Raw genomic sequence first — 14,873 nt, forward strand, 5'->3', positions numbered from 1 at the left:
CCAACAGCAGCTGCCCGAAACTTTTTCTGCAGGATAGCCCAACGCGCTGCTGCAAATTTCGCCCCGGCTGGTGGCTGCAGCGTCCTTCAGGCAAACCCTGAATTTGACGGCGCAGCCGTTGCTGTCACCACCACCACCCTACACCAATACTCAAGGATGCCTGCCAAGACCAAGATCACCGCGGCGGCTGTGGCCACCAAGCCAGTGGTAGCCTCGCCTTCTTCCCAACAAATCGGCGTGGCCGCATCGAATATCGACCAGGCGCAGGTGCTCAAGGCGTTCGGTGCGCTGGCTGCGCACATTGCGCGACGCAACGGCGGCTCGTCGTCCGACCTGCCGCTGGACGGGCCGCAGGGCGATGTGCGCGATGCGAGCAATGCGGTGTATCTGCAGATGACGCTGAACACGCTCCATCCGACCTCGCACGTCAAGCCTGTGCGCATCAACCTGCCGCACGGATTGCACACGCCCGGTTCGACGTCGGTGTGTTTGCTGGTCAAAGACCCGCAGCGCGAGTACAAGGATGTGCTTGTGCAGCACAACATCCGATGCATCGACCGCGTCGTAGGCGTTACCAAGCTCAAGGGAAAGTTCAAGCCGTTCGATGCAAGGCGCGCGCTGGTACAGGAGCATGACATCTTCCTTGCCGATGCACGCATCGTCCCTACCCTCCCCAACCTGTGCGGCAAGGTTTTCTTCGATGCCAAGAAGAACCCCATCACCGTCAACATCCAAAAGAACGGCGAAGCACTCAAGGCCGAGTTGGAGTCGGCGATCAAGGCGACGACGTATACCCAGAACAAGGGCAGCTGTACATCTATCAAGCTCGGCTTCCTCGCCAGCCACACGCCCGAACAGCTTACCGACAACCTCATGGCCGCCTTGCCCGCCGTCCTTTCCCGCGTCAAGGGGGGTTGGGAGAACGTGCACAACCTCGACGTCAAGACGGGCAACTCGGCCGCTCTGCCCATTTGGAACGCCAAACTCGGCCTCAGGACCAACGTCTCGCCCTCCAAACCCCTCGCCGCCCAATCCACACCAGACAAGAAGCAGAAGAAGACAGAGGACAAGCTCGAGACGCCAAACAAACAGGTCTCGCCACGAAAGACCCGCGCTGCGGCTGCAAAGGCCGTCGAGGCCGCCGACAAGCCGCAACCAAAGTCGACGAGCAAAAAGTCGACCTCCTCCACCACCCGTGCTGCACGCAAGACAAAGTGAACCCTCCCCTCCCCCTCGCCCCATAGTTCGTCGGCATGTATATAAGGCTCGCGCAAGATTCCACACATTTGCATCACCTTGCCCACGCCCCAATCACCCGCTTGCTGCGAGTCATCGCGTCACCCGTGAGAATGCAGTGGCCTGCACAACGCCACAATGCCCTCGCGAGAGAGCGAGAGGGCAAAGTTCGGAGATCCCACACACACCACACGCTGCTGCACCGCAAGAGAGAAGCAAGCTGTTTACACGCGCCATTGAGGCAGCAACAAATTTGAGGGGGGGAATGAACAAGAGTGAGAGCGAGAGCGAGACGAGACGCCGCCAACCCACGTCGAGCATGTCATTGGGCGGAGGGCGCCCTAGAACATGACATACGTAATCGCAAACACGGCAAATGCGATGGCGGCGACAATGTGGACGGGCACGCCGTCTGCGCTGGCGACCTGCGTGTTGCCCGAGCCGCCGGCGCGCTTGGCCTGGTCGAGCTCCTTCCTGAGGCGTGCCACCTCGGCCTGCAGCTCCGACTGCGACAGGCTCGACGTGTCGCGGTTGGCGGCCGTGGCGCCGTTGACCGCGCCCGAGCCGGCGTTGCGCGCGGCAGCCACCGCCGCACCCGCACCCGCAGCCGCCGCACCGCCCGCAGCCAGCGCAGCCTCGCGCGCTTTTGCAGCCGCAGAGCCGTCCGTGTTGGCGCTGGCGTTCTGCGCAGCTGCGATCGGGTTGTACGTTTGCGACGAGTAGCTCTCGTCGCCGTTGAGCTTGCTGGGTGCGCCGCGCACCGTCGTGTAGCGCTCGTCGCCGTTGAGCTGGCTCGTGTTGCCCTCGTCCTCCTCCTGCAGCGGCGCAGTGGTGGCGGGCAGGTAGGCGCAGCGGATCTTCTGCTCGTGGATCGCCGACTTGTTCTCCTTTTCGATCACCGGCCAGATCTCCTGCAGCGAGGCCGTCTCAAAGTCGGGCGTGATGATCGTCGACTGCACCAGGAACTTGTCTCGGCATTTCGCCGACGAGGGGGGCTCCTCCTTCATGGGCTGCAGCAGCACCTGCACCTCCACCTTCTCGCCGGGCTCGATGCGGCCCGAGTTGGGGCGCACGCAATACTGCTTGGGCGCCGTGGTCTTCACCTTGAAGGCGACCGGCTGGTTGTTGGGGTTGGACACGGTGAGCGTGCGCTTGACCAGCTGCGTCAGGGGGCCTGTGCGAAGGAAGAAGCGGGCGACCAGAGGTCAGCAAAGACTGTCACTGGATGAACTCGGGCCCATGGGAGCCGCCATGGCGGGACACTTACGAGGGAAGCCCAGCTGGACGTGGGGGCTGAGTCTGCAGGCGACAGAGTGGCACGTTGCGAGGCGATAGGAGCGGGAACGGAGAAAGGCCAACAAAGAGGTGTCAGTGAATCTGCAAACGCTGAATTGACAGTGCCACCTGCTGCGCTCTGTATGAATCCATAGGCTGTCGTTCTCGCACTCGAGCAACCTCGCCAGAGCGTCGCGGTCGAGCTGCTAGCCGTACTGGACAGGAAGCACTCTGTGCGGCTGAGAGCGACAAGGACGCAAGCGGCAGGATAGATGGATGTACGCACTCGACAGACATGCTGATGGATCCGAACGGGTGTCTAGGACGTTGTCGACGTTTTTAAGCAGGAGTAGCGTTGAGCGTGGCTGCGGCAGCGAGCGTTTATCCCGAGCGAAGATGACGAGCTGAGCGAAAGAGCGCTGGAGGACGAGCGATTCGTGGATCTCGACAAGCTAGCACCGGGACTGGTGAGCGTGCGGGAGGAATCTAGCGTGATTCGGAAGTGCGACCAGAACCAAAGTGCTCGGCGAGGGTCCAATATGAAGTTGGTGGGCGGAGGTGGATACGAGTGGTGGTGGTGACGACGAAAGGCAGACTCATACAGCGGCCGTAGTCTGTGATGACGGCGAGTGCGGGGAAGAATTCAGGGCGATGGGCAGAGACTCTCTGAGCGGAAGAGAGTGCGAGCGGACGAGCGGGCGAGCGGGCGAGCGGGCGAGCGAGCGGCGCAAGCCTGTCCAGGCTCCCAACGGTGGAATGGGCGCGGTCAGTCCACTGCCTCGCAACCGCTGCACCCGACAAGCAGCGTAGAACTCACACTCTCGCTCTGGTCACCACCCTTCCTGCCTTGGAAGAGCGAGCGGGCGCCTGTCTCAGAGCGGTGCAGCCGACGACGTGTGCCCGTCCAGCCTGCTGCAAGCTCAGCTGCAGCAAAGCCAAGCAGTCGAAAGGCTGCCATTTCAACGCAAATAAGCGATTTCAAATCGCTCCTAGCCCTCCACACACTCGACCAAAGCAGTGCGGCGCAGCCGACCAAGTTCGAACGGCGCCTTCGCTTAATCCCCCCTCCCTCTCTCTCTCGTGTGTGCAGAATACACAGTCGCCGTGCCCTCAGTCTGCCCAGAATGCAAATGACGTCTCACTCTTTCCAACTTTCACAGCTCGAGTTGGCCCGAGCTGCGCGTGCGCGTGCGCCTGCCTTGGCCGTTCCTCGCCGTGGCCCACACACACTCAAACTGTGAAAGATGCTCTTCCCCTGATCGACCTCGCAGCTCCCGATGATTGGCCTGCAGCGAGACCAGGATCGGGCTCATCCATCCTCACCCCTCTCCCTATGACTGCGGAGTAATAACCACTTTCCACAGCTCTTGCTGCACACATGACAGGACGACGATAGACGATAAAGACAGGTATGATTATTGTGACTGTGACTAGAAGAGAAAGGCGATGCAGTCGTCGCACATCAGGCCGACTCAAATCGCCGCACATCAGGCCGACTTGAACCGCGAGTTGCCCTCGTTGTCAATGTACTTGCTGAACGCCGCACGCCATGCCTCCTGGCCGTGGTTCTCGATGATATCTCCGTGCAGCATGATGATGCGTCGGAAGTCCCACTTGGCCACCGTCGATGCCGCCTCGGCAAAGTTCTTCTTGCGCTCATCCTTGGAGCCGCCGTTGGCGACGCCGGGCAGCCCGCTCGCCACGCCCGCTCCGCCCAGGAAGGTCTTGTGGAAGCTCGAGTACGGATTGAAGAGTTTCGAGAACCAGATCACGCCGGGGATCCACGAGGTGGCCTTGCCCGACGGCGTGTTGCGGTACTGCTGGTTGCACGGCAGGTTGAAAAGCAGGTCCGCCGTGATGAGCGTCTGGCTGTCCTTGTGCAGGAACGCCACGTCCTTGTTGGCAAAGGTGGCAAAGTACTGCGGCACCAGCTCGGACTCGTAGCCGTACTGCGTTGTGGGCGGGTCGCGGCCGTAGATGCCGGTGAACTTGACGTCTGGTCGCTTCTCCTCGTGGCCTTCGGTGCCCACCACCTTGGCAGCTGGGTAGGCAGCGTGGAAGTCCTTGAGGAAGAGGTGGTGGACATTGTCCGGAGCGACAAGGTAGGCGACCTCGCCCATCGCGTCGATCTTGGCCTTGGTCGGCTGGTCGAGCGGCGTGCTCGGCACCACCCAAAGCCGGCCGTCGCGCATCCGGATGGCGATGCTACGTCCGCCGATGGGCAGAATGCCAAAGCGGCTGAACGGGTAGTCGAACGTCGTGATCTCGGGCGTCACCTCCTGGATGTAGACGGGCGTGCCCGAGGCGCCTTGCTTGGATGAGGTCGCCATCTTGTCGATGCTGCAGCACTTGGACGAGTATCGCTGGATGTGGGTCTTTTGAATGGGCGCCGAAGGCTTTAAGGTGGAGAGATGCCGAGTTGTGACCGGGTCCCAAAGGATAGATGCAAGCGAATGAGGACGGCTGGGTCGGTGGGTAACGAGCTGAGCTACGGTGGGAAGCCTCATGCACGGGCGCCTCGATCGTTTGTTTATATGGTCGGGAGGAAAGGAGAGGGCGGATGCAATGCTGGTGGGGCCTCGGCATGCTAGGCGAGACGGACCCGGTCAGCCCTGCGCCATCGCTTGTCGAGCTTCCGGGTCTGAGCTCAGCACAGCCAGCACAGCCAGTACGGAATGCTCGAGCAGTGTCACTTTTGGCCAGCCGCGCCGCGAATTCTCGAGCGTGGAGGCGGGCGCGAGTCTGACGCACACTGTTGCCGTTTGTTTTCGAGCTTTCGTTCGGCTATCAACCGAAGGCGTGAAGCTCCGACTGCTTTTCGAGCCCAAATGCGAACCCACCAAAATCCTCCGGCCCGTCCGCCTCAGCGAGCGTGACAGAAGCAGCTTCTTTCTTTCGTCACACGAGAGGAGGGCATACGTCCCACCGCCTTTCACTCAGGAGCCCAACGAGACTGCATCACGAGAAGCGTAACCAAGAACTAGGTTCATCGGCACGGCACGGCACACGACATTCATGCCGGTGGGTTACCGGGTCGCCGCCGTCGGTCAATATCGACATCGCCTAGGCCAGCCAGGAAATCAGCTCACTTTTTTTACGCGTCGCCATCACGGAATCGGCAGCGTGGCCTGTAGCAAGGCATCGTCGCAGCATGTGCAGCGGTCGGTGGTTCCGAGAAGGAACCGGCACGGCCGGGCCGACCGATGATGCCAACCCGACCCAATCAGAAAGACCATCTGCTGCACAGCTTGATGCTTTCTTATCACCGAGCGAATCGTCAGCCGTGTGTGCTTTGCAGCTGGGCAGGTCAGCGAATCCAGCAAGATGCGAATTTCAGCTTGGAAATTGTTATGGGCCGAGATCCAACAGCGGTACCGAAATTTTTTCTTCTCAGCATGCACACAGCGGCTTTCTCATTGAGCACACTCTACAACCTCGTTCGAGTATCGGCATCGACACGCTGGGTGCTGGGCTTCGGAATCGAGCAAGCGACAAGGGTAGACGTCCGACCCAGCTCGGCTTGCGTGTTCTGCTGCCAGAGGCGATTGCCGATCGAGCAGATGGGCAGATCCGCAAATTGGCCAAAGGCGTGAGCTAAGGCTGCAGCTCCCAGGGTCCACGCATGGAGGCGTCTGGGATCGGAGCTTCCGACATTTCTTGGGCAGGCAGCCGCGAGCGAGGACACGAAGGGCAGCGCTGCGAAGGACGCGGCGGCATCTGCACGCGCTGATGCCCAACGTCGCAGGGTCTCTGCGAGCAGGCCTGTCAGACGTCGTGCCGGCTGCGACTGCCAACTCCACATCGAGCTTCGTCGAAAGTGGTGCGGCTGGAAATATGCTGCTCGCTTCGCACGCCGAAACGTGGCTTGTGCGCCATGTAACTTAGCTGGGCGTGGCCGTGATGTGCACTGCAGCGCTGAACAGATAGCGGGCTGCTCTCATGCTGATTCATAGATGCGCGACGCCGGTCGTCGATGGGAGAGGCTTCGGATGGACCGACCGAGCAGTGAAGCGACGAAGCTGAGAAGATGCCGTGATGGGCGTAGCTCCACCCTGCCAGCCAACCACATCCATCCTTCATCCCGGCTCCATTGGGTCCGCACATTCTCCGCATTTCGCCTTGAGGCTGTCGGCGACTTGTGCTGCACCCCACCTACCTGCTCCGCTCTCTCTAGACACGCATAGATCCAGTCATGGCGCCCCAACTTCCTTCTCGCGTGCAGTCGACGCTGTCGACGTTGCTGCTTTTGGGCCTCTCGCTCTGCCTCGCGCCGGTCTCGTTCGTCATCTCACTCTTCTTCTCTCTCACCCATGCTGGTGGTGCGAGGGATGCAGCGAGCTCGCGCCCATCGGCTCTTCCGAATGGCCACACGGCGCAGCGCACCGTGCTTGTCAACGGAGCGCGCATGCAAAAGTCGCTCGCCATCTGCCGCACCTTTGCCCGCAACGGCTGGCGCGTGGTGCTGGTCGAAGAGCAAGGCTGGGGCAACCTTGCCGCCACGCGCTTCTCCAACGCGGTCTCCAAGTTTCACCTGCTGCCGTCGTCGGCGTTGCCGGCCGTCAAGAGCTCGCGCTTCGGCGACAAGAGCGGCCGTGCCATCACGCCGTACATCGAGGCGCTCGTGCAGATCGCACTCGACGAGCGGGTGGATCTCTTCTTTCCCTGCTCGGGCGCGGGGAGCACCGGTCAGGATGCAGTGGCGGCCCAGATCCTACTGCAGCACACCCAGGGCCGCGTGCGCAGCATGATCCAGACGCCCGAGCTCGTAGAGACGCTCCATGAAAAGGACCGCTTCATCGCACTCCTCCAGTCGCTCGACATGGCTGCACCTCGCAGCGAGATCGTCTTTTCGGTCGACGAGGCGCTCGAAAAGCTGCGCTCCGATGGCTACCCGCGCTCCATCCTCAAGTGCGCGGCCGAGCTTGACGATGTAGGCCGCGCCGACATGACGCTCTACCCGCTCTTGCATGCACGCACCCACGAGCCCGACTGGGAGGCCACCCGCACGCGGCTCTCGAGCCTGTCGATTCCGCTTTGTGCTCGCACACCGTACATCCTGCAAGAGTTCATCGGCGACCGTGCCGACACCGCGGCGGCGCCAGGCAATGTGGCCAAGGCGTCCGAGTGGTGCACACACGCCACCGTCGTCGACGGCAAGCTCACCGCATTCGTCTGCTGTCCGAGCAACGACATGCTCATGACGTACTATCCTGCGTCGCACACGGTGGTGGGCGAGCTTGCTCTGCGCTGGACCTCGACATTTCTGTATCGGCTGCAGAAGCACGCGCAGGCGTCGAGTGGACATTCGGAGCCGCCCAGCCCGCTGACTCGGCAGCCGTCGTGGAGCCGCGACACGCTGGTAGGACGCCACGCGCCCGCCGATGCCGGCATCACGGGTCAGTTCAGCATGGACTTTATCTTCCAGCCTGCGACGCGCGATGGGCAGGTGGAGCGGTTGGTGGCGATCGAGTGCAACCCGCGTGTGCACACCGCCATCTGTCTGCTGGGTGGGCTGCCCGAGCTTGGCGAGGCGCTGGTGCCTGCTTCTATGGCGCGATCGCCGCGCACCGATGCGGCGCAGCAGCTCGCAAAGGCTGTGGCAGAGATGGACGAGATGGCTTATCTGTCGTCGCTCGCGTTGCCGGTCATGGAGGCACGACCGGCTGAGCAGAGACAAGCACACACGGATCTGGCCGCGCTGACCGAGTTGCCTCCCACTTGGGCATCGTCGCGCCTGCGCTTCTACCACGCCAAGAACCTCCTCCAACGCGCCTACACCGCTCCGCATTCTTCGCTGCCCAACAGCTGGATCGGACACGATCTACCGGCGCGTCTGCTTCCCACGGCGCATGTACTGTCATCGCCATGGCTGCAGCATCTCATGCGCCTCGTCCATCCATTCTGGCCAGCTGCTGCCGTTTCTACCGCAGGTGCAGGCCTCATCACGCTCCCCAACCCATCCGCCACCCCAGCATCGTTTGATCTCGCAGCTCCAGCTCCTCTGCCTCCCTTTACCGACCCGAGCTTCGCAAAGGACGACCCCTGGCCCTTTTTTGCCCTCTACCACCTCCAGTGGCCACAGCTCCTCCTCTGGCAGCTCCTCGTCCGCCGCAAAAAGTGGTCCCGCATCAACGTATCCACCGCACGAATCTTTGAGTGCTGATCTCCCCGTCGTACACGCAATACAACCTGCCTTTTCACCTGGACACAATCACGCCGTGTCTGCTTGGTCGTCATGCTGCTACATTGCTGGCGTGTTTGCTTCAAGGTGCGCCGGCTCATGCGTCGTCGCGCTTGTGGTCTGGGACAATCTGAGCAAGAGCCTGTAGGACGCCGTCTCTGGAGAGGCCGCCGTAGATGCTGCCTGCGCCCGAGCTGCTGTGCTGGCTGCCCGACCGGCTCTTTCCCCTCGCGCTGCCGGCCGTCGTGGTGTCCATCGGCCCGCGCTGCTGCTCGAGCATCGAGCGCACGTACTCCTTGGTGAGCTCTTCGCGCTCGTGCTCCTCCTTCTCCACCTGCAGCAGCTGCGCAAGCACCTTGCGGTAGAAGCGCTCCAGCTCGTCGCGGTCCGAACAGAAGCGCGTCAGCTCCAGCCGCACGGCGTCCGCATCCGGCGTAGACGGCGCCGCCGCCTCCTCGCGCGCATGCCGTTCGCCACCGCGTCCTGCATGCTGCTGGTGGTGTCGCTGCGCCGATCCGCCCGCCGCGCCGTGCGTGTGGCTGTTGAACAGCCGGTTGTTGAGCCAGAGGAATCCATCCAGCCCCCCAAGCACCTGCACAAACGCTACACCGCTCCGATGCACAAACTGGCTATACTCGAACTCGTTCGGCCTCGAGCTGTACGTGATCTCGACGTCCTTCGGATACCGCCCGCTCGCCTCCTGGTCCAGCACGAATCCGAACCGCCGCAGCAGCGCATACTCGAACCAGAGCTCGGGCAGCGTACCGCTCGGCAGCCGCTTCGCGTACGTGTCGGGCGCCGGCGGCGGCAGCGCCAACTCGATCTGTACCGGCGCCTGGAACGGATTGTGCAGACTCACGTCCTTGATCTGCCCGATCGGCGCCTCGATCAACCGGAGGCCGTAGCGCTCCACCGTGCGCGTCCACGTCTGCACCGTGTCCTCGATAAAGCGCGCGGACGTCGACAGCCAATGGATCTGGAAGTTGAACCCGTTGGCCGGATTGTGCGCAATGTCGTGGTGCAGGAACGCCACCTCGGCGCGGTCGCTGCGCCGGCCGGGATCGACGTCGATGATCATCGAACGCGACAGCTGCACCTTCTTCTTCTTGCGGCTGGGCGTCGCCGACGACATGGTCAGCGAGGGCGGATGAGGATGGTGCACCGAGGAGCTGCGAGAGTGGCCTCCCGCGGAAGAGCGCGACGAGGTTGCCGGTGCGGCAACACCACCCGCAATGGACGCGGCAATGACCGCCGCTGTACCCGTCGTGGCTGCAGCCGAGCGCGAGCCGGCAGTGTCGCCATGGTCGCCCGAGGGAGCCCGCCTTGAGTCACCCGCACCGAGACCCGAGTGTTGGCTGCTCGAGTGCACCAAAGGCCGTGTCGGGACCTCTGAGAACGAGCCGCGTTGGCTGTCCGTACCGCGGAACCACGACTTGCTGCCCTTGGATCCTGCGTACTCGCTCCTCAGCCTGTAGAAGTAGTGTCCGTCCAAGAAGCCGTGCGCCTTGTGCACGTGCTCGAACAGCCCGTCCTCCATGAGCTTGATGCCCCACTCGACGGCGTCGTCGCGCGCGCGCACGTCTGTGTACTCGTTGCACATCCACGTGACAAAGTCGGCGCCCGTGAAGGTGTCCGAGTAGAGCATCCGGTGCCAGATCCTGTCGTTGATCACCAGTCCGCCCGATCGCATGTCCTTGGCCACGGCCTCGAGCGCGCGTCCCGCCAGCGCCTTCTGCAGCCTCTTCTTGGCCGAGGCCGACTGCGCACGTTGCTTGGCATTCTCTTCGGCCAACTGCTTCATGAAGTCTTCGTCCTGCAACGACATGGCGGGATCTAACGACGTCGGCATGAAACGCTGGACGTGCGCCTGGTCTCGCTCTTCCTTGCTGCGCACGAACCGCGCTCGATGGAAGAGCTCTGCCAGCTTGTCCGTACCGATGAGCCGAATCTCTTCATCGTCCAGGTCCTCGCCGGTGGGCGCCTTCATGGGTGGTGGCGATCCGGCCGACGGCACCAGCACGAAGCGCGTGCGCCAGTACCGCAGCGACTCGACGAACTTTTCGTCGACGTATCCTGCAATGAGCGAGTCGAGGTATGTCCAATTGTAGCTCGCCGAGTCCGGATAGGTGAAGCGGGCCTTGACCGTCTGGTATCCCGGGAGATGGCGCGGCCAGATGCAGCACTCGTAGTCGATCGGATCGGTCGAGTAGTCCGTGTTGCGCACGTACCGCTTGACGTTGATCGCCGAAGTCGAGCGATCGTACGAGATGCGGTGGATCTGGTTGGTCACGCTGAGGAAGATGGGATTGCCCGTCGCGAGGTTACCGGGCTGAAGCAGCTCGGACGGCCACCGAAGGCTGTAGTGCTTGGGATCGACGAGCTTTCGACTCGAGACCGTGCGCGTCTGCTTGCTGGCCGGCACAATGAACTGGTAGCCCTGTGCGAGCCGGTGGTACGCCATCTCGCGGAGTACAGCCAGCGCCGGGTGAGTGGAGCTGGCCTTCTTCAGCAAGAAGGAGGCCGTCTCTGCCGAAATGGAAGTCGTGTGCGGATGTTCGCTCCACATGGCCGCTAGGTCACTCTCGGTGGGCAGGTAGAGAGTTGTGAGCGGCAGACAGGCTGGAGTCGTCATGGAGCGCCACTTGACGGCATGGTGATTGAGGCGGCGCGGGAAGAGATGCTGCCAGCGGAGCAGCTGCGAGGTGCTGTTTTTGAGATTCTTGCTCGGGTTGGAAGGGTTCACGAGCGTCTGCTTTTCGACCTGGGCTCGCTGCGCGTACCTCTGCCGCGCCTCTTCTTCCTCGAGCTGTTGCTCATATGCTTCCTGATCGCGGAGGATCTTCTCTTCCACCTCCTGCTCTTGCCTCGTGCGTGGCGTGGCCTGTGCTGGAATCTTGATGGGTGAAGGGCCCGTCGACTCATGCACCGAAAGCAGCGACGACGTCCGCGTTAAGCGCCCCGGGACCGGACCAGCCTTTCGTGCCGGGCTCCTGTCCTTGCTGGATCCTCCGGCCTGCTGTCGGAGCTGGGCACTGAGCACCTCCTGCATGCTGCGTGTCGCGGGCGTCGAGTAGTCATCGAAGCTCGTGTCGTCGTCCATATCAGCAGAGCGTTCTGAGCCTGAAGCTCGGCTGGGTGCTGCGCCCGTCAGAGTCTTCCACAGCCAAGCATAGCCCTTTGGCTTGGATGGCGCCGCAGATCTCAAGGAACCGACGCTGTCTTGGCCCTCGCCTTTCTTCTGCGAGTCTTCCTCGGGAAGATCTTCGTCGAAGACGTGCGAGGTTGCGGACAGAACAGCATCGGTGGAAGCCACGAGCGCTTTGGCCTTGCCGATCGGTTCCATGGGCAAAAAGCCGCGTGAGAAAGTGTTGACAGAGCGGATGGATCCGGGTCTCGAGCGGGGCTTGCTGATGGTTGGGCTGATGATCTGGGACACTGGTCGAGTCAAAGGTGGACGATTGACGGTCTCTTCGAGCACAGTGAAGCGCGGCTTCGTGGGCGAAGTCGGCGCGGACGCATCCTTGGCAGCCTCTTCTTCGCGGAACGACGCTTCACGCCCCAGCCTGGACGCTCTGGGTGGCAGGCCACCCTGTCGAGCGTTGCTGACCTTGCCCGGTGACACCGAGGAGGCAGCCGAGTTGGCGTTGGTGGTAGGAGCACCTCCATAGCCTGAGCTCGGGTTGCGACGCAGACCGGGTCGGTCGAGAGGCTTCTGGATCTCGCTCGCGGCCGGACTGTCCGCAGCACCGCCCGAGGCCGACTGAGTCTGCTTGGCAGTCGGAGCTCTGACGAGAGGAGGCACGTCTTTGAACACGTCGTGATCGAAGCGCTCGCGTGCGATGCGCCTCTGCTGCTTTGGTGAGAGACCGACGAGCGCGAGGTCGGACAGTTGGCTGTTGCGCGGCTCGGAAAGGAAGCCCGAGCTCGAGGGCCCGGCGTGGCGAGGCAGGTAGAACGAGGAGCCGACGGAGGCAGCCTTGTTGACTGCCTTGAGGTCCAGATACGGAATGGCAATGTCCGAGATCTGGTTTTCCATGATGCCCATCATTTGAACCTCGTACATCTTGCATCTTGGTACGAAGCGGTCGGCGCGGAAGGGCTTGTCCTGCTGCAAGTTGTAGAAGCTGCAATCGATCCAGTGAGGCATCGAGTAGAAATCCTCCTCCTCTTCCACGGGCTTCTTCGAGTCAAAGTAGAGCGGATCGGGCGGATTGACCGCAGCCGCACTAGCCGCGGCGAGACGCGAAGAGGAGTGACGCGAGAGTAAGGGGGGCTGACCGGGTCGATGGACCGTCATGCCGGGTCCAGCACCAGGCGTTGCGCGGCGCTGGGCACGATTGGCCTGGCTCCGCTTGAGCTCCGAGGGGTCGGGATAGTGCGACTTGAAGTGAAAGAGAGGCACCGAATGCAGCGGCATCTTTGTGAGGCAGACGAGGTCGAGACCGGTGCCGTTCTCGATCATGCGCTCTGTGGTGATGCGCAAGAGCTTCTTGTCGACGTCGAAGTGGCCGGTGCCGGCGGTGACAAAGACCATGGATAAGCCGGTGCGGTTGAGATCCCTGTCGATGTAGTGCTCGTCGAACGGATTCAATGCGAGGTTGATGGCTTCGAGGAGGTTGCCCTCGTACGAGTAGGAGAGGCGACCGGCCATGAGGACGCGGTCGCGGATGAGGTCGGCGTGGAGCTCCTCGTGCGAAGCGGCGGGGCCGGAGATGGGCCGCCGGAGGAGGAGAATGTCGTGCTGGAAGCGGAAGAACTCCTCCTTGAGCGTAGTCATGACGGCATCCCAGTTGCAATTGGACTCGAGATCGACGACGACCTTGTAGTAGTCGATGTAGTGTCTGCCGCGCCAGTCTTTGCGGATGGGACCTTCGAGCATGTGTAGCTCGGACTCGTCGTAGTGGACGCGGGCGAAGAGGATGACGGTGAGGATGTGATTGGTGGGCACCGCCCTCCAGCGACGCAGGAGTTCGGGGATGAAGCCTTGGAGCGCCTTTTCGTAGTAGATCTCACCGTCCTCGTCAAACTCCCACATTTCCCTTGCGAGCTGGATGAAAAGGTTGTACTTTGCCGACTCGGAGCGGAAGATGGCCTTGGTGGAGGCCGAGACGTATCCGCTGGTGACCTTCTTCTCCTTGATAAAGATGCGGCCGATGGTGGCGCGAACGCTGCCGGCTAGCGTGACCTTTTGACCGCAATAGACGCAGGTGTCCTCGAGATTTTGAAAGACTCTCCACATCTCTGCTCTGCCGACGTACTGGTCGCGAAAGTAGAGCTCGACGTGGTCGATGGTAAAGTCGTCCTTGGAGACGCGGGTGAGGACGGCCTCTGCTCGATTGTAGAAGCCGTAGTTGTTGGCGATGTTTTTGGAGACGCTGATCTGGAGCTGTGGCTGACGAGCGATGAAGTCGGCGTCGGCGGCTGCTGCTGGGCCGCGAAAGACAAAAGTGGCCTTGGAAGAGCGTTTGCGACGATCCTTGGGGCCGAAGGGGATGTGGTGGCTGGGCAGCCTGGATCCGGGCGGGAGCGTGAGCTGGAGGAGGTCGACATCAGTGATGCGTGGCAGGGAGAACTCGGGGTTGAGCACGACCTCGTTGCGCGAAAAGTTGGGCGGATCGTGCGTCCAGAGGGTGATGGGGCGTGAGTTGATCTGGGGGCGTTGCTGGTGAGATGAAGAGGAGGACGAGTGGCGACGATCGCTGGTGCTGCTGAAGCGATCGACGCTGAGCGAGGTCGCCCTGCTGGAAGGGTATTGAGGCGCCATGGTGGTGAGAGCCTCGAGGATGTAGGCAGAGCTGTCTGAGCCGCTCCGAGCCACTCTTTACGGAAGGAGCATCGCGGACGAAGGTCGCCAGGGTGACGACAATATGGAGAGAAGCGGATTTGTGATGTCGGAGAGGAAAGCCGAATGAAAAGATCTTCCTCCGTGCCGCTGCGGATCGACGTTTCAGCTGGTGCTGCTGGAGCTTCTGCTTGTGCTGCAGGCACTGCCGTACGCGACTGACAGGCTCGGTGGTGCTGTTCCAAGCTCAAACTCAGCCTCGCCTGTATGCGAGCGCTTGATCCGAAGGCTGAGTGAGCAGTTGTCCGTGCGCGGCGCAATTGTGGCTGCCGTCGTGATGGGGCTCGGTGGGATGCCGACAGGTGCTGACGAATGGGAACAATGACGGCAAAGAAGGCC

At 62.1% G+C, this 14,873-nt stretch overlaps 6 protein-coding genes across 6 annotated transcripts; 2 read left to right on the forward strand and 4 right to left on the reverse strand.

The window, feature by feature from the left end:
- Window positions 1-156: 156 nt before the first annotated feature.
- Window positions 157-1,218, forward strand: PAN0_003c1642 (ribosomal protein L1; the record flags this gene model as incomplete). Its single annotated transcript, XM_014802601.1, has 1 exon — window positions 157-1,218. One exon carries the CDS (start codon window positions 157-159, stop codon window positions 1,216-1,218), a length of 1,062 nt encoding a protein of 353 aa, XP_014658087.1.
- A 359-nt stretch (window positions 1,219-1,577) lies between these two features.
- Window positions 1,578-3,469, reverse strand: PAN0_003d1643 (VAMP-associated protein; the record flags this gene model as incomplete). Its single annotated transcript, XM_014802602.1, has 4 exons — window positions 1,578-2,410; window positions 2,504-2,535; window positions 2,728-2,963; window positions 3,329-3,469. 4 exons carry the CDS (start codon window positions 3,467-3,469, stop codon window positions 1,578-1,580), a joined length of 1,242 nt encoding a protein of 413 aa, XP_014658088.1.
- A 529-nt stretch (window positions 3,470-3,998) lies between these two features.
- Window positions 3,999-5,018, reverse strand: PAN0_003d1644 (protein SEQ ID from patent family protein; the record flags this gene model as incomplete). Its single annotated transcript, XM_014802603.1, has 1 exon — window positions 3,999-5,018. The coding sequence occupies one exon, from the start codon at window positions 5,016-5,018 to the stop codon at window positions 3,999-4,001; it is 1,020 nt and encodes a 339-aa protein (XP_014658089.1).
- Window positions 5,019-5,938: 920 nt separating this feature from the next.
- PAN0_003d1645 (uncharacterized protein) lies at window positions 5,939-6,313 on the reverse strand (the record flags this gene model as incomplete). The annotated part of the gene is made up of 1 exon (XM_014802604.1): window positions 5,939-6,313. One exon carries the CDS (start codon window positions 6,311-6,313, stop codon window positions 5,939-5,941), a length of 375 nt encoding a protein of 124 aa, XP_014658090.1.
- A 390-nt stretch (window positions 6,314-6,703) lies between these two features.
- Window positions 6,704-8,674, forward strand: PAN0_003c1646 (uncharacterized protein; the record flags this gene model as incomplete). The annotated part of the gene is made up of 1 exon (XM_014802605.1): window positions 6,704-8,674. The coding sequence occupies one exon, from the start codon at window positions 6,704-6,706 to the stop codon at window positions 8,672-8,674; it is 1,971 nt and encodes a 656-aa protein (XP_014658091.1).
- Window positions 8,675-8,789: 115 nt separating this feature from the next.
- PAN0_003d1647 (uncharacterized protein) lies at window positions 8,790-14,456 on the reverse strand (the record flags this gene model as incomplete). The annotated part of the gene is made up of 1 exon (XM_014802606.1): window positions 8,790-14,456. The coding sequence occupies one exon, from the start codon at window positions 14,454-14,456 to the stop codon at window positions 8,790-8,792; it is 5,667 nt and encodes a 1,888-aa protein (XP_014658092.1).
- Between the last annotated feature and the right edge of the window lie 417 nt (window positions 14,457-14,873).

This window comes from Moesziomyces antarcticus (assembly GCF_000747765.1).
Source record: "Moesziomyces antarcticus DNA, scaffold: scaffold_v10003, strain JCM 10317, whole genome shotgun sequence".
NCBI classification, from domain to species: Eukaryota; Fungi; Basidiomycota; class Ustilaginomycetes; order Ustilaginales; family Ustilaginaceae; genus Moesziomyces; species Moesziomyces antarcticus.